The 23,103-nt window shown below is 37.3% G+C and overlaps 1 protein-coding gene across 4 annotated transcripts in view; it reads right to left on the bottom strand.

Annotated features, from left to right (window-relative positions):
• Positions 1-3,978: 3,978 nt before the first annotated feature.
• The window catches only part of HMGCLL1 (3-hydroxy-3-methylglutaryl-CoA lyase like 1), a gene marked incomplete at both ends in the record, with an annotated part of 155,570 nt that continues 136,445 nt past the window's right edge, over positions 3,979-23,103 (bottom strand). For all 4 annotated transcript variants that reach the window (XM_084228213.1, XM_084228214.1, XM_084228216.1 and 1 more), the window contains 2 exons: positions 3,979-4,080; positions 8,097-8,222. In XM_084228213.1, the coding sequence (XP_084084339.1) occupies positions 3,979-4,080; positions 8,097-8,222 (228 nt within the window). The remainder of the gene's footprint in view (positions 4,081-8,096; positions 8,223-23,103) is intronic.

Below are 23,103 nucleotides of genomic sequence, written 5' to 3'. Positions count from 1 at the left end.
TTCCGGAAGAAAAACCCCTCTTCAGTGACTAGGCTGTGTGTGGAATATGAGGCCTGGAAGTGCTGTAATCTGGGCGATTCTGGGGATAAGGAGCCCAGAAGGCAAACCAACACCTTGAGACTAGAAAAGCAGGGGAATGGTGAGATAGTTTTTTGCTGGAAACATAATTGATCCACTGAGTTAAACTATGGTGGAGGGTATAGAATTATGATTCAACATCTATATACCCTGTATCATTCTCACTACAGAATGTTTACTTTCCATTCATCAGCATCTTCAGCATTTCACCCACCCTCCCCCTGCTTCCCTTCCGGTAACCACCAGTCTATTATCTGTATCTAAACATTTTCTGTTTTGTTTTGTTCTTTCATTTGCTTTCTTTATATTTCACTTTTGACTGAAATCATACTGTATGTGTCTTTGTCTGAGGTATTCATTAGCATAATGCCCTCAAGGTCCTTCCATGTTGTTGTAAATGGCAAGATTGTGTCTGTTTCATAGCTGAAGTATTCCATTGTGCATATACTGCATCATCTTTATCCACTCATCAGTCACTGGACACGCCAGCTGTTTCCACAACTTAGCTATTGTAGATAGCTTTGCGGTGAACAGAGGGGTGCACATATCTTTTCAAATTTGTGTTTATATTCTTTTTTATATATGTTTACTTCGTTGTTTATTTTTGTACAATGTTTGATTTCTCCACTCAGGGCTATCACCTAAAGTTTAAAAGAGCCTAGCTGATAACACTCTACCACAACAAATTCAAATGATTACTGGTGTTCACAGTAACTCTTCACTTGCTGATTATTTCAACTCAGATTCCTGGCTGGTTCCCAGACCTTTTATTTATGATTTATTTATTTATGCATAGAAGAACTAGGATGTAGGTCAGAGGTGTTGGGGGTAAGAGGATTCACCAGAGACAGAGTGGGGTGCAGAACAAGTGGATCTACTGAAATACACTGCTCAGGGTTGCAGTGGGCAAGACAGGAGAGGTCTACTGCCACAGCTGATGGTGACAGCGGTGGTAGTGTGGTAGTGTGATAGTACTGAGACTTAATTCCTATGCCACCAGGGAGGCCCCTGGTTCCCAAACCTTGTATCTTCTTATAGTTGTGATATGGTAGATATTTGTGGTTTATCTATTCAACCCTAAATAACCTGTGACTCTGGGCTATCTGGACTTTATCATTTCAGAGAGGCAAGGTGCATACATATAAAAACAAATAGCCACCTAAGTGCATGTAAAAAGGTATTTATTAAATGTTGATCATGGTAAATCACATAGAAGGGCATTCTGAATTTTTTGTCATAGGCAGCTTCCATTTGCTTGCTTTGTGAATTTTATGAATTCAGAATTTAGAAAATATCTAGCTTTCAGAGTATTTAGTCTTAAAGTCTTTGTTTATAATCAGTCATCTACATGTGATAAAATAAATTACATATTCTAGAACATGTAAACGATATTTACCTTGACTTACGGGCAGATGTCATAGAAGACTGTTAGATATGTATTTCAATAGAGTCATGATTGCTTTGCCATTCTTAAGCCTTTCCCCAGGGCTCACTGTGGTACAGGTGTGGGTGAGTCCTATAGTGACTCCAAGTTTTCCTGGTTACTTGAAATATAGGGGCATTCTGCCTATGGACATTTGGCAGCTTTATGTGATTTTGTGCCTTCCCCCAAAAAACTAGAAAAGAAACTCTCGTTAGCAGAGGTGTTTAAACAGTCTGGGTGGACAAAGGATCACAAATACCGAAAATACAAACTGATGAGTATGAGTAGGTAGCAGGGAGATATTTTTGGAAATGAATCCATAGACTGATATGTGTGCAGTTAAATGTGTGCAAGACTGCACCTGGCATTTTACTGCTTGTTCTGCCTTTTGAAGAATTTGTGTTTTATTTCAAAACAGCAATGCTTTGTCCTTAGCTGTTTCTATAAGCAGTTTGCTTCAATAGATGCTTTTCCAAATAACTCAAAACTAAGAAACCCATGGTACCATAAGAGATAGGAAAAGTACCCTCAGAAGACGGGGGCATGCCCTGTCATGCATTTAGGACAGGTGTCCCATTACTGTGCCAGAGCACAGGGGCAAGCACTTTGTCAATAGTGACACACAAGGGAGATGGAGCTGAAACAGTCATGTAAAAGAGCTATGACTTTGGCCCTCCCTGGTAGTTCAGGGGTTAGAGACTGCTCTATCAAGCTATTGCTAGCCAATGTAGCACAAGTTCAATCCCCAGCTCGCCAGGGAGCTGATCCACATGGTACAACAGACCTCTCCTGTCTTACCCACTGTTCCCCTCAGCAGTGTCTTTCAGTAGATCCACCTGTTCTGGTCCCCACTCTGTCTCTGGTGAATCATCTCACCCCCTGAACCTCTGGCTTACACCCCAGTTCTTGTATGCATAAATAAATAAATCTTTTAAAAAAGAGCTATGACTTTGTTTACTCCCTTGCACTGCCCTTCCCCCACTGACATTTACCCAAAGGTAGAGTTACTCAGCCCTCCAGATGATAGCCTCCTGTTTTACCACCATCACAACCTGATGAGTTGGCATTTTCCATGGGGATTAATTTGGTTTTGTCAATTATCAGTGTTTCCCTTGTGCTGCTTCTCCATTATTGTATATATTTAAAGTTAACTTAGCTGTAATGATATCATACTGAATTTCTCTTATTTCAATGGTTTTGATGCTTTTTGAACAGAAAGTTGACAGTACTCACTTTGATATTTCAAGTTTTATTCAAATTTATTCCAAGATAAGATCATCCAGTAACACTGGAGAAGACTACATAAATAATGGAACTGATATTTCAGACCCACATGTAATAATATTGTCCCCACATGATTTGCATAGGTTGTGGAAATGTTTTTCTTAACATAATTCTCCTGCTTAACTCTTCTCAAGTTTGATATATTAATTTTGGCTATTTCTGGTAAAGGTATCCAGTCCAAGAGATAAAATTTCAGCCACTTCAACATCAAAAATAAACATAAAAAAGCCAACCTCAAAAATGTGATGTAATCAAAGTACCCTGAATCAAAGCAAAATAGTTTATTCATGAGTTAAGAAATGTCTTAATATTCTTAGGATCACAATAGTTCCATGAGCAATTTGGAAGTGATCTGAAAATTACAAATGTAGATGACTGTTGTATATGCATCAACCTATTCTCATCGCTACAATGGAGACATTGGAATCAAAGCTGTGCCTCCCATTTCTCTATAGCCAAGCAACACCACCACCATGCTGGTTTTTACTGTGACTTTAACTATGACTGATGAAAGGGAAGGTATGGTAAACTAGATGCATGTAACAAACATGGGAGGTCGTAATATGTTTCCAGGATATGGCATCTTGCCATTGACCACAGGCTTTTGGAACAAGATAAAGTCATTGAAATAGTTAACAGATGTTAGCCATACTCGAAATATAAAAGTTCTATTGCTAAAAATTATGTAGGGTCAGATGGCGTTTTGGCGCTTGGTCCATAACTTAACTGACTTGGCAAGTGGCAAGTTGAGATCAGGAGGCATAGCGCATAATAGCGAGGCCACACACTTCGCACACTCTGCAGGAGCTCATAAACCACCGACGATACGTGCACTGTGCTAAGCCAGCTTGATTAAGTATTAACACAGTATTTGATACTTAGGGAAATCTGAAGTCAATTTGCACGTCTACTAAATTAAAAAGTTATTTCTGGAAGAGCAAAACAGAAGACTTTACTACAAATTCAAAGTACGTCTAAAGTTCTATTATTTAGCCTCAACTTGCTGTTTACCTGACGACTGGCATTGCTTTCCACTGACTTCATAATCCACCCAGTTATATTCTTTTTAAAAGTATTTTTTCTACTCTTCTATGCTACTTAACATTTCAGAACAAGTTGACAGTAATGATTTTCAGATGAATATTTGTAGCCAAAATGGATCTTCTCTGCCTTGAGTCACAAATTCATTCACATCAAGCACTGAAGGAGGCTTGAGCTACTTTAGAGTTTGTGGTTTTGTTCACAGCTTTGCAAATAAAGTCACCAGCATCCATCACTTTGTAAAGATTCACACCCTGGTATGGAAAATAAGAGACATCATTTGGAAAGGGGGTGAGCAAGAAGGAAAACAAAATAGATTCACTTTAAATTTATCAGTGATAAACCATTTAAAATTACCAAACAAAATTGCTGTCATTATTGACTTGCAGACAACATTTGTTTTCATGAATCATGTAGTGAATATTTTATTAGATTTTTCTGCTTTATTAAAAGATGTCTTGATGCTTACCCTTCTATAAAGCCATAGGCTAATTCAGGCTGAAACCTAAACTCTAGAAGGACACTAATGGAACTGGAATCCACCTGTAAACTTTCAATGAAGGATAACTAAAGTGATAATGGTTTGGCAGATTTATAGATAAGGACTTAAGGATAAGGAAAAAATCCCCTTAATATAAAAAAAACAAATTCATAAAACTGTAAGATATATAGGAAAGGTGGTCCCTAATTTTTTAGCACATTCAGAAATAATAATGTTTCTGAACACCAGTGATATTGAATCTTATCGCTAATATGATATTGAAGGAGGTAGGTGAAATAAAATGTAGTATTTAGTATACATCTGGAACTTGTTTGCCTGAGAGGCTGGACTGTCTGAAAGCATAAATAGGATCAACAAAGGCTTAGATAAATCCATGGATGACAGATAAGCAGTTGGGTATGAAGGCCAAGTTCAGTGCATGTTCCTCATCTCTCCATCTTGGTGTAACAAAAGGTCACCATCAAGGTCCCTATCCAGCACCTTTGCTGTCACTGAGGGAGAAAGAGTATTAAGCAGATTAACCAGAGATTTGCCCTCATACAGTGTTTTATAAGCTTCTATGACCTCCCTCAACATGGACTAGAAACAATGTGGATTTAAAATTGAACAGAATCAGGCTTCCTTTCTATGAGGGAGTAGTTTTTAATATTTATGTAAATACGTCATTTTCTTAGACAAACATAAATGCTCATAGGGGCTTTTCATAACTGATCATTGATTATCATTTTAATGTAGCTAATTTTTGATCACCTTATCCTTTGCATTTTACTTTAAAATGATCAAAAAATATTTTGTAAAGTGACACATTTAAATGAATTTTACTATAGTATAAAGTGTTTTGAGGTTACCAGTATTTGCTTTGGTTTGAGAAATTTGGCTTTGTCACAATAAAGCTTTAGGTTGAGTACCTTTACATGTATTTTAGGTTAACATTCTAACTCAATGATACTTAAATTTTATAAATAACTACATTTCATTTCTGAATTACACTGAAAAAGGGACCCTAGGAAGATTTCACTCACTAATGTTCTTCCCTTAACAAGAATTCTATTTATAAGACTTACGTAGTGAAATTTTTTGACATCATACCAAAGACAAAATTCACTTTGACTTTTCTTTCCCACTGAACGAACATATATCATTATGAAATAAGTGATTTAAAAATAAGTGCAGCTCAATCAGATACATAAATATTTCTCAAGTACTGTGACATTCTGTATTTTGAGAACCTCATGTAGAAGGTAACCTCTGTCTCTGAGGTGCTTATGTTCAAAGCAGGAAGATGGACCCTTAAAGAGAAAAATCCTGAACTACACAGTAAGTCACTGATAGAGGGAGACCCAAAATGGCTGTGAGGGCAGAGGCACAGGGCAGTCAGTTCTCAGAGCAAAGAGGAATGTGTGAAGGAAGGGTGTAAGTCCTAACCTGAGTCTTCTAGGAAGAGTATGATTCATTGAGGAGGTGGATGGCTGTGATTCCATAGACAGAAGGATAGTAAAAGACATCTGAAAAATATTATGGAATATGTGAGGAATCATGGCAGAGATGGCTAGAAAAGATGTAATAAGCCATATTATGTGGTAAAACCTAGCATAATTATGTGACTAAAACCTAATCTGACATAATTATAGCAAGGGCAGTAGGGGAGAGACATCCAAACAATATATTTTATTTTTTTAAAGATTTTATTTACACAAGAGCTGGGGTACAGGCCAGAGGTATGGGAGGGTGAGAGGATTCACCAGAGAGAGTGAGGAACAGAACAGGCAGACTGAAATACACTGCCTAGGGGAGCAGCGGGCAAGACAGGAGAGGTCTGCTGTGCCATGTGGGTATCTCCCTGGCCGGCCGGGAATCAAACCCATGCTGCAGAGGCTGTGGCAAGCTTCACAGTGCTGTGCTCAACCTGCTGCACCACCAGGGAGGCCCCCAATATATTTTAGATGTCCAATTAGCAGCTCTTTGTATATGACTGGGCATGAGAATCAGAGTGACACTGAGTTCTACAGAGAATCCTGGCTTGTTAGCTTGGGATACTGGTTGAATTGTAGTTGCTACCCATGTAACAATCATTCTTGAATTGTGAAATTCTCAGGAATGGGATATGACTAACATGCATTTGGGACCTGTATGGCCTGATACATATTAAGGATCAGCTGAATTCAATTCAGTTTTCTCAATCTCCAAGAAAGGATTATTATTGCTGTTCAGTTTCTTGATAGTCCTATGTTTCTGATATTATTAAGTTATGGAAATTAAGTTACTTTTTAAATAAAATATTCCTAGCCAGAGAAGGCAGGCAATAGCTTTTGGGTTTTTAGTGCCTAATGATGTCAGTCTTTGAATTAATATTATGGAGCATCTCTTTGCAATAAGTTGAATAAGTTGTAATAAATGCTCTCTGGCTGCAGGGCATGCAAAACAAAGCAATAAGATCATTATATAACTTTATGTTAGGTTCAGAGATATAACTTTATGTTAGGTTCAGAGATATAATTTTATGTTAGGTTCAGAGGTAGAGGCACAGAGGTTAGGAGGGAAGCACTTAAGAACAAAATCCCACAATATGGAGCAGAGGCATAGGTAGGGAACTGTTAGAAGAGTTGTTTTTTTTTTTTAAGATTTATTTATGCATACAATAAATGGGGTACAGGCCAGAGGTGTGAGGGTTGAGAGGATTCACCAGAGACATAGTGGGGAGCAGAACAGGCAGATTGACTGAAATACACTGCTAAGGGGAGCAGCGGGTAAGTCACAAGAGGTCTGCTGCACCATGTGGGTAGCTCCCTGGCTGAGGATGGAACTCTTGCTGCAGTGGCTGTGGGTAGTTTCATAGGTTGTATCTTAACCCCTTGCGCCACCAGGGAGGTGGCGAGTTAGAAGAGTTTTTAAGGATGGTGGTGACTCACCATCCAGGTGAAATTGAATATGAGGGGTGAGGCTATTCCAAGTGGCAGTGAAAGTGAGCCCAAGGGGTAAAAGTGAGAAATGGATGGTGCAGAATGGGGACTATAGGCAAGTGTGGTGTTGCAGGAGCATCAGTGTAGGTAGTGAGGAAAGAGGAAGAGACGGACAGAGAGAGAAAAATTCCATTTTGTAATCAAGATGCTGCTTCTATATTATGCAAAGTACTTTAAACTTCTAATCATCTACAAACACTTTTCTTTTTATATTTACCCTCCAAAAAAAAATCTGCCTTATAGACTAATAAGCATGTGGAAAAACGAGGTACTGATTTTAGTAGATGTTATAGAGCATATGACTGTTTGGGTACTCTTTGTAAAGAGTATTCTTGCCATTCAGCATCTCACCTTCTAAGTATGATTAAACTCCACCACTGACCATTTTAAAAGTACCCTGAATTCTTTTCCAGAAGCCTTGTTTGCCATCCTTTGAGAAAAATCAAGATTGCAGTTTCCTCCAAGGAAAACATTCATACTAAAATATAAAATGGCAAAATGTAACAGCAAAGACACAGGCTCTAACTCAGAAAGTGTGTGATGTCAAATCAGATAATATATGAAAAAGTACTTTGGAGGTCATGAAGCACTGTAAAAATGTGACATAGCATTTTGGTGATTGATCTATAAAAATAAGTTACTTTATAAAGCCCCTCAAAGAATCACTGTATTTTCCCAGTGTGCATTTTAGTCAATAGTAAAAGTGTAGTAAAACTTTGACCTCAAATTTGCTTACCAAATCTACAAGGCATTCCCATTTGAATTTGTAAGGAATATATGAATATTAAAATATGTTAAATTAACTTACTGTTTTGAGCCCCAGGCCATTAAGCATATATATCAAATCCTCAGTGGCTACATTCCCAGAAGCACCTTTTGCATAAGGGCAACCACCTAATCCAGATACTGCAGAGTCCACCACGTTAATCCCCATCTGGAAAACAAACCAAAACACTCAAGGCTTGTGTATTTATGACATGTAAATTGTTCCATTTCTATTCAACCTGTTCCAAAGAGCCAATAAGCAAAATTGGAAGCTGTTATTCAAACATATTCACTTACCTGTCTGCTGTTTCAACAGCCCCTGGGATGCAGACTTCTTTTCTGACTAATCTTGTCTTTTAGAATAATAGACACTCTGCTAAGGATCTGGAGAACCCTAGTAATCTTACATCAAAAATAAAAATGTTATTTATTAATAGCACAATTATAGGGAAGAGACTGAGGTTAGATTAATTTACTCATGAGAGGTATGGATTTTTCACACAATTCAATATATTTATCCTAAAAGCATTATGTAAATAGCATGGAATATTTTCAACATTGTAACTCAATCAAGGTGCCTTAGAATATTGAAAGGGGGTGTCTCTGTGTGTGAAATAGTAATCCAACCAATCTTACAGAGCCATTATTTTGTTCACAAAACAATGTTGCTTTGGGAGAAGTGATGAGATTTTTAAGAGGCAAGACATTCACCATTAACAATAGCGCCAGCTCTTGCTGATTGGGTTCTCACTAAGTGCCAGATACTATTCTTTACACCATATGAATATTAACTCACAATCCTCACAAAAATATGAGGCAGATGCTTTTCTGTATTCCTCAAATCACAGATGAAAAACCCCAGGTCCCTTCTGCCTCCACAGAATTCACACTCTGTTGTGATTTGTGACCTCCAGGAACCTGCGAGTTCATACACTTTATGTATTGGTGTTATCGGAGGTGGAGGAGATTGTGTGTGCTGAAGAAGCTGTGAAAAATGAGCACAAAAGGGTCTGGCAGGGGTCCTGGAGATCAGATCTGGAGATCAGATTCAAAGAACGGGGAAAAGAAGCAGGCATACCATTCCTCTGAGAAAGGTGATAATTGTGTAGTCAGAAGCTACCAAGAGGCCAATGATTCTTCATTCCTGGCCATTAAAAAAAAAAAAAAAGTAACATGACTTCATCTAAAATGAGAAGCACCTGACAGCAGACTGCTTGGCTTTCTTGCCAGTTCAGCAGTTCTCAGTCCTGGGATCAGAATCACGGTTTGTTGTTATCTGCCACATTGCTGACTCAGGTGTCTGAACTGGGCCCCAAGAATCTGATGTTTAACCAGATGCTGGTTGCTGCTCATAATGCTGCTTTGAGTAGGGGAGCTGGCGTGGGGGGGGAGGTCTCTCCTTTTTCTTTGATAATTTTTTTGGGTTATATTTTAAAAGGACAGGTTCATTAGGAAAAGAAGGAAAAGAAGCACCTGTATAATCAGTCATGGGTAGGAGATCTCCCAACTTTATTTTAGAATAGTTGTAGATTTTCAGAAACTCTGTGAAGTGTATACAGCATTTGCATATACTAGGCTCCTGATTTCCCCCTGCTATATTATTATTATAGTATATTTCTCATAACTAAAGAACTGATCTTTTAAAAAATACTTATTTATGCATACAAAACCTAGGGTACAGGCCAGCGGGGCAAGGTGGGTGAGAGGATTCACCAGAGCCAGAGCGGGAAACAAAACAGGCAGACTGACTGAAATACACTGTTGAGGGGAGCAGCAGGCGAGACAGGAAAGGTCTGCTGCACCATGTGGGTAGCTCCCTGGATGGCCGGGGATTGACCTCCTGCTGCAGAGGCTGCTGATAGCTTCACAGTGCTGTGCTTAACCCCTTGTGCCCCCAGGGAAGCCTGAGAATTGAATTTTAAACTGAATTCCACCCACCGTTGAGATTTCTCTAGTTTTGAACCTGATTTTTTTTTTAAATCGTTTTTTTTTTAATAGAGGCATGTTTTTATTTTATTTTATTTATTTGTTCATTTTGTTTATATATGCACTGGGTACAGTCAGAAGCGCGGGAGGGTGAGAGAATTCACCAGAGCAGGGAGCAGAGCAGGCAGAAGGACCGAAGTACACTGTGAGAGGAGCAGCGGGTGGCAGGAGAGGTCTGCGTGCCATGTGGGACCCTCCTCTGGTGGCCGGGGAGCAGCTGGGGATCGAACCCACGCTGCAGAGGCCGCGGGCAGCTTCGCAACCCAGCGCTCAACTGCTGCGCCACCTGGGAGGCCCAAGAACTTGATGTTCTTTATATGCCCCGGGAACTCATCCAGGATACATCATCACAGTTAGTAATCTTGTCACCATGGACTCCTTTGGGCTGTGATAGTTTCTCAGTTTGTCTTTGTTAACCCGCACAACTTTGAATAGCATTTGTGATGTATTTTTTACCATACCCTTCCATGGGGCTTATCCGATATTTTTCTCATGTTTAGAGTAGAATTCTAAAATTGTGTGGGGAAGACAGGTGAAATTCCATTCTCAAGACATCAATTCGACATATGCTTGATGAGGTAGTGTTACTAAAATGTCTGCATTAAGTCCTCACCCCTTTCCAGTCCTACCTCGCCTCCTCATTCTTTTGTCTAGTAGATGTGGGATGCTCTGAAGCTGAAGTTCTCATCCCTCTCACCCTTTTATCAGTGGTGAACATGGGTCAACTTTAATTTTAGTGAAGTTCTACACCACGGGGTAGTAAAGAGTTAATTGTGACTAGTCAACTTTTTTTGAAAGAAGATTTAAAAAAAGTTGAGACAGCAAAAGTCAGAGGTGCCAGCATGAGGTGAAAGATGGTTCCTGCCCTCTGTGAGGACTGACTCATTGCCTCTTGGGGTCTGCAATCTGGGTATCCTGTTCCTTTGCCACTACCAAGGATCAAGACCCTACAACCAGTGTTACTTGCTGGAAACAAGGAGACATGTTGCTTTATCAAAAAACATAGCTTTAATTGGTCTTTTGGGAGACTGAAAAAACAAGTCACTCTTCTATTCTGTAACTAAAGACCAAGGTCACCATTGTGTAACCTTTTCTTTGGGCAAAAGTGAAAGGTTTATTCATAATAGAGTAACCAGTGTCACGACATAGGAACAATATATGAACATTGTCAAAATACAGTAAACAAAAAAACAAGTGAAGGCAGGAAAACATGCAACCTCACATTATAAAAGATTGTGACTGAAAGAAAACACTGTCATTTTACACTCACAATAACAAAGATTGTAGCAAAGAAGTACTACAAAGAAAGGAAATGAGAATACACAGAAGTTCAACAGTATGGACAAATGTCACAAACAAAAGGTTGTATGGAAGAAGGGAGTCCCCAAAGAGAACATGTATTATGATTCCATTTAGATAACAGATAACAAGCCATGTTGTTAGAGGGAAAAATAATAGCTATTCTTTGACATGTAAGTAAAAATGGGCACAAGGAGAGCTTCCAGAGTGCTGCCAATATTCCTTTTCTTGAATCATAGCAACAGTTGTGAACTTACAAGATTGCGCTTATTATGATTTGTGTCACTTTGTGTATTAGGTTTTGATAAATATCAGTGACAAATATCATGTTCCTTTTTAATGATGCGTACCTGAAACTTATGTACCATTTTATAATGCAAGGTTACTTCAAATTTAAAAAGGCACTGTTGAAACTAAAGATAAACAGGAGAACATAAAGTGGTAGAAAATAGAATTATTTTCTGGTGAACAATTTACTTTCCAATTTTAATTGCCAATATCCATCCTTTATATGATTTCTATTAAAAAGCTTTTTAATGACAGTCTCATGAATCATAATAGATGAGAAATAAAACAAATATACTTATGGGTGAGCGAAGATGTGTCATGCATGAAAATACCATATAGAATAGAAATTTGAAATCAATCCAAAATTCTATAATGGGGAATATTTAAGTTAATTATGGTATAGCTACAAAATGAAATGATAAATGGCATGTGAATCCATGGTTAAGGGAAAGAAACTGGTTAGAGGATGCTATAACAGTATATAGAACCATGAAAAAAAATGCAATTTGAAAAATCTCTATTTTGAAATTGAGATTTGGATGATATGTCAAAATGCTAACAGTGGGGGTGACCACTGAATGGTGTAATTAACAGATATTTTAATTTTGTTTGTCTTTATTTCTACTCGTCCCACAGTGAACATTAATTACATAGATATGTAGAAAAATAAAATCTTTTCTGCAAACTTTAGTAGAATGATAGTAAGAATGAGCATAAAAAAATCCAAGTTTGAATAACTTGATAAACATCATGATTTTGCATCTGATGGATCTCTCTAGGTCTTCAGAATACAGGATTAACCTAGATCCATAATCTGATAAACACAGTCTAAATGAGAGACTGCTGGAAGTGGTCTTTCCCTTTCTCCCCACTATCTCAATGGCTCTAGACATGATTCATTTTTTCAGTAGGCACCTGTCAGAAATAAAGTGAAATAATTCTAAGAGCAATAGGTGCATTTAAAGTTTAACAAATTTAGGGCCTCCCCGGTGGCACAGTGGTTGAGCGCTGGGTTGCGAAGCTGCCCGCGGCCTCTGTGGTGCCGGTTCGAACCCCGGCTGCTCCCCAGCCACCGGAGGAGGGTCCCACATGCCGCGCAGACCTCTCCTGCTGCCTGCTGCTCCCCTCAGCAGTGTACCTCGGTCCTTCTGCCTACTCTGCTCCCCGCTCTGGCTCTGGTGAATTCTCTCACCCTCTGCGCTTCTCACTGTACCCAGTGCATGTATAAATAAACAAACAAACAAACAAACAAATAAAAATACATGCCTCTTAAAAAAAATAAAGTTTAACAAATTTAAAGTTTATTAAAGTATAAACTACCTGTGAGGGAACTGTGAAGATAATAGCTTTTTTTAAAGGTCTGTCTTCAAAAAGCACAATATTTGAAAAATACTTTTTATTCAATAGCTTTTATATTATCTATATTAAATTGTAGTCCTCTTCCCCAAAAATAAATACCTTCACAATGGGTAATGGGAATTACGTACTATGTGTTTTTATTTTTAAACAAGTTATTGTGGAATTTTCTCATAGTAATCTAAGGAAATTTGATTTTACTGTGTACATTTTTTTATATATGCTTCTTTCCCATTAGATATTATATGTGATATGATGTAAACAAGCTCTTAACATAGTAGGAAGAAAAACATCTCTTCACCAGTTCTTTATAGTAAAAACATGGAAAGTATTTGTGTTTTATTAAAGTTATGGTATCGCAGCAGAAGCCATTACATGTATTATGGTATGCATTTGAAAATGACAGACTGGCCACTTAGCTGATTTGATCATACAAAAGATTATCTGCATAAATGAGTATTCTTAGATAATTCCTGCTCTGCATTTCCAAACATAAAACACTGTTGAGAGAGAGAGAGAGAGAGAGAGAGAGAAAGAACACAAACAAGTGGCTTATCCAGCACATACTGAAAAAAACAAAGCACTTGGTTTTAGTTTTTAAAAACAGCAATCTTTATATGAGTAACCACAAGGTGGCAGTGTAGCATCAAACTCTATCTAGTTAAGGTCAAGCATGTAACCCCACTGTGTTCCAGTCCAAGAAAATGGCAAACACATAAATAAATGACTTATTCAAAGAACTATTTTTCTTAATTTTAAAATATGGACATTTTACTAATGGTGTAGAACACATAAATTGTGGTTTAATGTATTTAGTATATTTTTAATTCTTCCTTTGACTTGACCATGTTTATTAAGCACATGCTATATGCAAGGGACTTGGAATATATACAGAGTTCCGGAGCTCACTGAGCTAAGCATCAGTACCCCCAGTGTACAATAAACTTGTTGAATTCAGGTAATTATACTCTGCTTTAGGGTTAAGAAAAAAAATGGATAAACTATTGGTGGCCCCTTTTAGTGGAAAATGAGAAATGAGCTGTAGATCATGAGCATATTATGCTGGTGGTGCTGATTTGCCTGGCGATGCTGATAGGATTGAAAAACAAGTTACTGTCTCAACTTTTTGTTGGTGCTGTAAGAACTTATTTCCTCAACAAAACTGAGAAACATAATATGGACTGAAAAAATCATTTTGAAAAATATATCATCTTCTGGGTAGTCATGATTTCAAAATATTTAATGAAATCTCCAATTTTAGATATCAGGTATACTAACATCTATAGGGACACACAGAATTCTGTTCATGTTATTTTTTTGAAATGACATCCACTTTCTTCACCCTGTAAGATCAGCGTTTTCTTTAAGAATCTGTAATAATGTTAGCTTTACTAGAAAGAATGTCCAATATGATTTATTTCTATGTAGTTTTATGTTACTCAGAGGAGAAAAGCAAACATTCAAATTTAAAAATAATGCATTTTTCTCCACTTGTTCCTCATAGCCAATATTCTCTCCAACAAAGGATCACAATCATCCCTTCATGAGGTGCTACTTTTCTAATGACCATGCCAGATATTACTATTGAATCTCAGCACACTTTCCAGTAATCCCAAATCTTGTTTTGAGCTGCTTTTCAACCAGTGCTAAATAGTTATAGATATAAGTTGTCGTACAGCTGAGAAAGACGCTATTGCCATTCATGCCTATTGTGAACACAATATACCATGCAAGTCACACTAAATACACAGTTCACACATAAATAAAGTCCAGTGTTTTAATAAACTGAAGAACATACCAAAATTGCCACAGAAATAGTGATAGGCATATATATACACACATATATGTGCTTGGTGGTGGATACCTAAGCAAATGGTAACTGAATCCTAATGTTCATATACAGAGCATCTTACTTTTTAAAAGAGTGTTTCCTGCCTGCATCACTCCTCCTCACTGACCACATTTATAAGCTATATTCTTACTTGCACTTAGTATATTTCAATATATAGAAATGTTAGTATGCACATAGAAGGGAAGTAAGAAAATGGAAAAAAAAACAGATAACAAGAAAAATCTCAATTGGGTAAGGCAGAAAATAATAAATACCATTAACAAACGTCTACTGAATGTTCTGTCACAGGCATTATGCCATATGCTTCATACATGATAAAGCCCCTCAAAATCAATTTTAAGTAGAAAGTACAACTTACTCTCATTGACGAGGAAACTGAGGCTCGGAGGGGCAGTTCCTGCTTCACACAGTATGAGGCTGAAGCCCAATTTTAATTGTGCACTAGTATTCAATATTCATAGTTAACATTTTACAAGCAGATTTCAAGTCAGACACATTATTAAACACTTTACACGCAATGTTTCACTAAATTCCACACATCAACTCTGGGGTACTGGCTATTAGAGTGCACTGGCAAGTCAAAAGACACTGTTTCCTTACGAGACGTTCTTTACTTTTCTGAAAAGTTTCTATACAAGCTAGCAACATTATCAAGAGTCTTGAGAAAGTAAGGGATTGTTGTCCCAGTGACTATTTCTAGGAAGCTAGTCCAAGAATATAGTCAAAATTGTTATTCTATATTTATACTCAAGCATGGATATCCTTTAAGGCATTATTTGTAACAGTGGAAAAAATCCATAAATTAAATGTCTTTAGGGAAAGAGGTAACAAATTCTGTAAGATAGACTATTGTGAAACATGGCAACATTTTCAAAGAACATTGAAAGGTAAGAAAATGGAAGATAACAGAGTAGGGTACTATATTTGCTATAATTCATTTGTGTTGCTAGTTTTGATAATTCTTTATAATCTATACCACTCATGTAATTAGGAAAAATAAACCTTATGAATTAATTTATACTCCTTTTGCACCATTACTTCTAGCAGTTCAATACCCTCAAAAGGGTAAGGACCTTGTTTAGGCTATGTTTTCTCATTTCTTGGATTCATTTCAAATTCTACAGCTAATTTCTTTCAGAATCTTCTACTTTTGCTTATTCTTGAATGGATATTGACACAAAGAACCAAAATTGACCACCAGCTCTCAAACTTTAATAAGATTTTATTTAAGATGTGTAAAGTGAGGGTTGCATTGGCACATTTTTAACAACTGCAAGTTACGTTGAAGCTGCTCATTCCACAAATGTACTTAAGTGGCAAGGAGTTGTTCTTGTTGAAATCATCTCAGGTATCACTACACCGTGGTCCAGTCACTAAAGTGGTTCCCCTGCCTGTCTTGTACACTTTCGATGTGAGATCATCTGGGTATCAGAATCACCTAAGTTTCTAGTTAAAAATGCAGATATCTCTGCTCTATCCCCAAATCTGATTTTTTTTCCCTCGTAAAGCCCAAATATATGCGTTGTTGCAAACTCCAAGATAACTTTAATGGATAATAAAGTTTAAAAATATCTAGCCATTCAATTTAACTGTTCTCATGTGGCAGATGCTGCTAGCATTTTACCAAAAATATTTTCCTTTTCTTTCTTCATCCAGCTAGATGACATTACCAAGCTGACCTTTTGTTTTGCTGGTATTATTTGCCAATGTATGTGGGCAAAGTGACCATTTCTAGAACAAATCTTTTCAGAAACTACATTTCACTTTCCTCTTTAATAGTCAAAAGCAGGTGACAGTGAGACCTTAAGGGAGGGTGATGAGCCACAACATGGAGTCTGGGTTTCTGAATGACCACTCTGTGGAGGAATGTCCATTGACAGGACTTGTGCAGTGTATTGTCTAGTGATTGAGGAGTAGACAGCCATATGCTTGAGTCATTGATTTTGGTGTATACTTTTATGTTGGATTAAAATCTGCTATCTATTTTCTATTCTAGTCTATCATTTTCCCCTCTTGTTAATTGAGTTTTTTTTAATGATCCCATCTTATCTTTTCTATTTACCTAATATTTCTACCTCTTTTAAAAATTATTTAGTAGTTACACTATGGTTTATAATACCTCTTGCATTAATCATAATCTACCTTCAAAAACCCATGCCCACATTTAGAGAAGGAACTTATCTGTAGTAGATTCTGAATTCTTTCCACCTCTCCTTTATATTATTGTTTCCTACCTTTTTACTTTTACAGATGAAAACAATATAATGGTATTCTCTTGTTTAAAGAAGTTCTCTCTTGAAGTGATTAAAAATGAAAAAAATAATCTTGGTTTTTCCATTTCTGAATTCTCTGAAGAAACTTGCCTAGATTAAGAATAGCAGAAATTAAAGTCCTGGTTTTAGCTGAACCCTATCTTTTGAAGTTAGAAGGAAGACGAGTTATTGAGAGACAGAGAAGAGTTCAAGAGTAATTGAATGTCATAAGACAAGATGAAACGTTTTTTTAAATACCTATATCATAGTGATAAATGCTACAAATAGTTAAAGAAAATGACAGGTAAGAAAAATCTGCTGGACTGTGCAATCGACAAATTTTGAAATAAACTGTTTCTGCAGATGCATAGCAAGGGAGAGCTGGCAATAGATTTTAAAACAGAGAACAAAGACCCCAGAGTCCTGAAGTAAAGTTTCAGTACTCAAACTTCTTTTTGAATGTCCTCAGCCACTTGTATATTAGAAGGATATAGAGACCAATTGCAGACATGTGGTGATAAAATGGAGAAGAGCGCTCAGGGATAATTTGGGAGGGGCATGTGATAGAGAGATGGGAAAAGTGCAAAACAGGTAAATGGGAAGTCTTAAAGGACATGGCTAACTGAATGGGAGTAAAGAATGACATGCAACAGAGTAGAAAATCAGAAAAATTAAAGAGGTGAATATTGAGATTAGCATAGAAGTATGGAGTTAAGAAATTAGTTAAGTATGAGCTAAGAAATTAGTGAAGAAAACTTTCCATGGAGATAGGGTGAAAGGAGAGGACAGAAAGAGGTATAGAGGTATGGAAAAAAAAACAAAAAACAACTCAAAGTTTCTGAAGAAACTAAATGTTCAGAATTCTCAGAAAAAATAGTATTGAGTTCCTCTGCTGAGAGTCCAGGAGAGTTGATCACCTGCCATTTCTAGCTCCTTGACACTTGACTTCTCTTAAATGCTGCTCTACCCTGTCCTCACTGTTCAATGTGTGTGCAAAGAGAGATGGGTAGAAGTAATGCTAAAAAGGATGGATGGGGGAGAAGAGAGATCATTGACATTGTATAAATGATCAAAAATTTTGTATCCATAAAGTTGGAAGTCTTATTTTTCATAAGAATCTGCAAATCAGAGATCATTCAGTCAAATCATGTATGGTTGATTGGTTCATTGGTTGATTGATTTAAAAGAAGCTAAGCCCCAGAATTCATGGGGAATTACCAACATCACAGAGGTCATCATCTGTCACTAGAACTGAATGAAATTAGAACATAGGGCTTCATGTTCCTGAAATTTCACTTAATAAGAGATTAAATAATTTCCAATTCCAAAATGAATGTTAGAATCCTACCTGACAACATGAAAATATAGTTAAATTTTAATAAATTTTAAGAAAAGTTGGAAAATGTTAGAAAACACAGGCTTGCCGATAAAGAATAAATAGCATTTTCCATACTCACAAACCAGGGGGTGCTTGAAAGAATAGGAAGACCAACTCTTTGAAAAGAAAGTCAAAATAGCAAGCAGTATATATGCTATAAGAAGGCAGAAACTTTAATCAATCTCACTTCATTACACTCTCATGATATAGAGTAGTAACTAAAACACAAAATGTTATTTAAAATTTGTTGAAAGAATAATTCAACAAATGACGTGTATAGAACAGTAATAGGTGCAATATCAAAACCTGGACTCAATTATAACTATTCATGGTAAAAACTGAACTTGATTCAATCCAATTAGAGACAAAACTATGTACTGAAGTCACCAAAATAAAGGAAACATTTCAATAGATCACTATCACTGTTGTTTGTTCTCTAAACCATCTTCTCTTGGACCCACATCTTTTATAAAGATAGGCTTTTGGAAACTGTTTATTTGCTCAATGCCTATTAATTCTAAACTGGGTCAGTCTCCTCCTTGAGATTCAGAACAAAGAATAAAAAAGAATACATCTTTCTAAGACATATGTAACATATGAGCTATCGACTAGCAATTTTCCAATGAATAATGGTTGGGATGGGGGCAAAGTAATTAGGTCTGCAGTAAGAGGGAAAATGAAGTGCAGTTGAATCAGAGAAATGCCACCTGAATTCCAGAGAGGTTTTCAGTTCTTTCTGAGGTCCAGCTTCATTTCCTCCCGAACTTTGTTTTTGAAATCATATTTAGTAAGAGCTGCGCCAAGTGCTTTAAATCACACAATAACTCTAGGAAGTAGGTACTATTAATATCATATTCCTTTTATAAATGAGAAAATTGAGCCACAGAATGTTTCATATGATCATGCACAGTTACATATTTGGTAAGTGGTGAAAGCTGAGATTCAGAATCAAGTGGAAAGCTTCCAAATCTCTCCTCTTGATTTGTATGTGTACTTCCTCCAAGAGGTTGCTGTAAGACATCCCTGTATCCTCATGAAAGAAACCTTTTTGCTGAAGGTAGCATGAATTAGGCATTGTTGCTTGGAAACAAAGAGTAGGAACTAACACATCATTGAGTTAATGACCTGGCAAAGAAGATATTCATAAATACCAAGCACTATAATAAGAAGTAGAATGTGGTAGCTATTATGATAATTATAAACAAAGCTGCTTAAAAAGTGAGATGCTTTCTCTATTTTGTATTGGAGCAAGAAAATAGAGGTAGAGTGAAAAGGTTGATGAATAGTTTGACTCTGAATTCGGTCTTGAAGGATGTTGACAAGTGGGGGATGGTGAGAGAACAGAGATTCTACAGAGAGGGAACAGCTTAAGAAAAGACAAATGATGAACAGGCCCAGGATGTAATGAGGAAATTTTAATGAGACTTCATTGTAGGGAGTACTGGTTGTGCTTTGCATCCAACTCCTGATCATGGTCAGCACTGAATGTCTTTCTACAGGGTATGAGCTTTATTCTCTGGGAAAAAAAAGACAAACATATGACTACTACAGCCAACATCAGCATTTTGTTTTACTCAGATTTTTTAGTAAGAGAGTAATAATTGAAAGGGATAGTTAAGAAATTATATGTCAGTGGAAAATACTGCTTAGAAAATTAGTGCAATGTATCAAGTCAATATTGCAGGTATTTAAAATGAAGAAAATATTCTGTTAAGAATAAATTTGAAATTGATGAGGTAAAATAGTATCTAAATAAATGAGGAATAATTAATGAATGAGGAATCATTAATAAAAGCACTGTGATTTCTAGCTTAACAACTGAATAAGGATGACCCATTAACTGGAATGGAACATACAATTCACTTTAATGGACAGTAGAAGTTGGTTTCTTGAAAATCACTCTAGCTAGAGAAAACTGGACACTTGACATGTAATCCCTAAAGCACCCTGATTATTCAAAATTCACTTTAGTTATTATCCTTCCATACCAATTTCTACTTATTTGCTTCTGGGGTGATTTCATTAAATTGTAATGCTCAGATTCATGGTAAAACATTCTGATAACCAAAGAATTGGCTTCTATTGGGCAATAAAATCATTTAAAAAGATACAATAACATGCCTGGATGCCTCCTCTCTGCTAGGGATACAGGCAGAGTAATAGGAGATATAAATTTCAGATAGGTTTAGGGGAGCTCTAGAACAGAGGGGACAGGTCCTGCTTCCAAAGGTATGCACTTGAGGGAATTATAAGACTCAAAGGTTCTTTCTGAGCTGCTTGGGATGACACAGCCGCAGAGGCAAAAAGGAAATGCCTGCAAAGGAAGATTTTAGGCAGCCTCAAAGGCAGAGGGCACTTGAACCTGGCATACAAAACAATACCAATTTCTGTTTTTCCCAGTAGGGATGAGAAAGCACTGGTGGCCTTGAAGGGTCTAGGGTCATGCCCGGGAAGGGAAACACCCCAAGGATGGAGGCTGAAGGAACTGGAGAGTTGCATCACAGAGCAGATAAGGTAGGATTAAGAATGCCATCAGACCAGGTAATCTTTCACTAATGACAAAATGATACATAAGCTCCCTTCCAACTGGGCTCGCTCATGGAAGGTAAGAGGGGCAGAACAAACAAGAGACACTTTGTTGTGCATGAGAAATAACTGACCTGATTAACACACATTCATCCACTTATTAAGAGTTATTTTTTGGGGGGCATTTAAACCAAAGGTTGTATTCAACTGGGCATGGTAATATATTTACATATATAAGGAGTTCAAATTATTTTATAATATTCACTGTTTGATTATTACCACACACACTGTTATTGTTCACTACAAATAGCTTTCGATTTGATTTCTAAACAACTTACCAAAACATCTTTGCTTATGCGAGAGCCACCACTGATGAAAATAACTTACAAGATATTTATGGTAACTGTGATTCAACTTTTCTGAGCCTTGAATACAACTTGAAAGAAGAGAAAGTTGAATACAAATGAAATCAGAATGGGTTTTTCTTCAGTTAAAGTCAGTTATTCAAAGAAGTTAGGGAAACAAAAGTAGTTATAATTGCACAAAGCAGGTTTGGGCAAGCCAGCATATCTGGAAAACATGATATAACCAATGGTTAAGGTAGTTGTGGGTATTTGTGTTGGATGAGACTCATAGGTAGATGATAGTTGTAGTTACACAGTTTAAGATCATTATGTGGTCAAGAAAGTACACATATTCTGTATGGTTCCAGAAGAAAATACAGAGGTACACTTTGGCTGATTTTGAAGGCTAACTCGACCCACTTAATGCTGCCTGAAAGTAAATGGCATAGCTTTTAACATAAAGATCCTTTTGTCACTAGAGTATTGAGTCTATCTAAAGGTTGTTCAAGGAATTCTTCTTCAGTAAGTGGGGCTATTTGTTTTGATGACTTCTAGGATTTTATCCAGTCCTAAGGCATTCTATAAATGTATGTTGAACTTAGATTGCTCAATAGCATCCAATTCTGACAGTTATAAACATAGTTAACAAAATGAAAATATTAAGGGTTTCTACTATAGTAGTTTGCAAAAATGCATCACTGGGGGAGGTTCATTCCTTGGCCCCTGAATGTGACAGGCAAATGTTAAAGACACCAAGGTTTCTTGGGAAGGACACAGCAACAGGCTTCCAGATGGCTGACAACCATGATGCCCAGTGCTAATGGCTTATGCCCCCCTCCCCAATGTCCTATAAAACACAGTTTGAAAAGAAAAAAACAAAACAAAACACTTGCAAAGATTCTCTTGAAGGGTGCCAAACCCACACATATTTGGTATTTAGGGCATGGCTGCCAGTTAGCACTAGAGTTACAAAAGTTTCCATATGACCTGGAATGCAGTTGTGCATTTTAAAAACATACTTCTAAGAACCTAAAATGCAGTCCCACCCACAGATACAAAAGAAAATATAGATAAGTAGGTAAGAATCTTTAGATCTTTGTCCAAATCAAGTGTTAGTACATTCAGAGAAAAATAATCACTTATGTGACATGCAGGAAATGACAGCAAATATTAATCATGAAAAAATATTGATATGGCCAACTGTTCTATAGAAGCAAGAGGGCCCAAAAGGTGTAATGGGTACCTCTGGTCTCCCAAGGACACAGGTCTGTGATAGTCAAGCACCTCTTTGCTATAAGAAGTCTTTCTTGTCCATACCTTTCCTGCTCCTTATCACAGGGGACTGATTCCTGCGGTCTGTGTTTCCCAAGCTCCCATGTCAAGTAGCTTCCCACTGAGTTCAGTCAATAGAAGGCGCTGATGAATGAGGAGGCCAGCACATTTCCCTATCTGATGGCTTCACCTGGTATCTCCACAGAGCCATGCTCCACTCCCTCCTCCACCTGTCCTTGGCTCCTAATGCCCCCAACAGTCCCATCATACTTCCAGCTCCCTCCTGGTGATTCTGGATGCTGGGATGCAATAACACCATCCTCTTCCTTTGTCCCTGCAGCCTGTGGGCCTCACTGATATCGAAGTGGTGGTTCCCTGCTGTTTTTAATCTCAATTAGCTCCTTAAAAGTATGTCATCCAAGATGCAAAATTTAAGGGTACACTCATTATCAGGTCTGGCAAGTATAGCATCAATACTTGAGAATGAGTGCCTCGTA

This window comes from Talpa europaea, assembly GCF_964194135.1.
Source record: "Talpa europaea genome assembly, chromosome: 2".
In the NCBI taxonomy this organism is placed as follows: Eukaryota; Metazoa; Chordata; class Mammalia; order Eulipotyphla; family Talpidae; genus Talpa; species Talpa europaea.
Note: the sequence above shows the minus strand (reverse complement) of the source record. Positions and strands in the feature narration are given on the sequence as shown.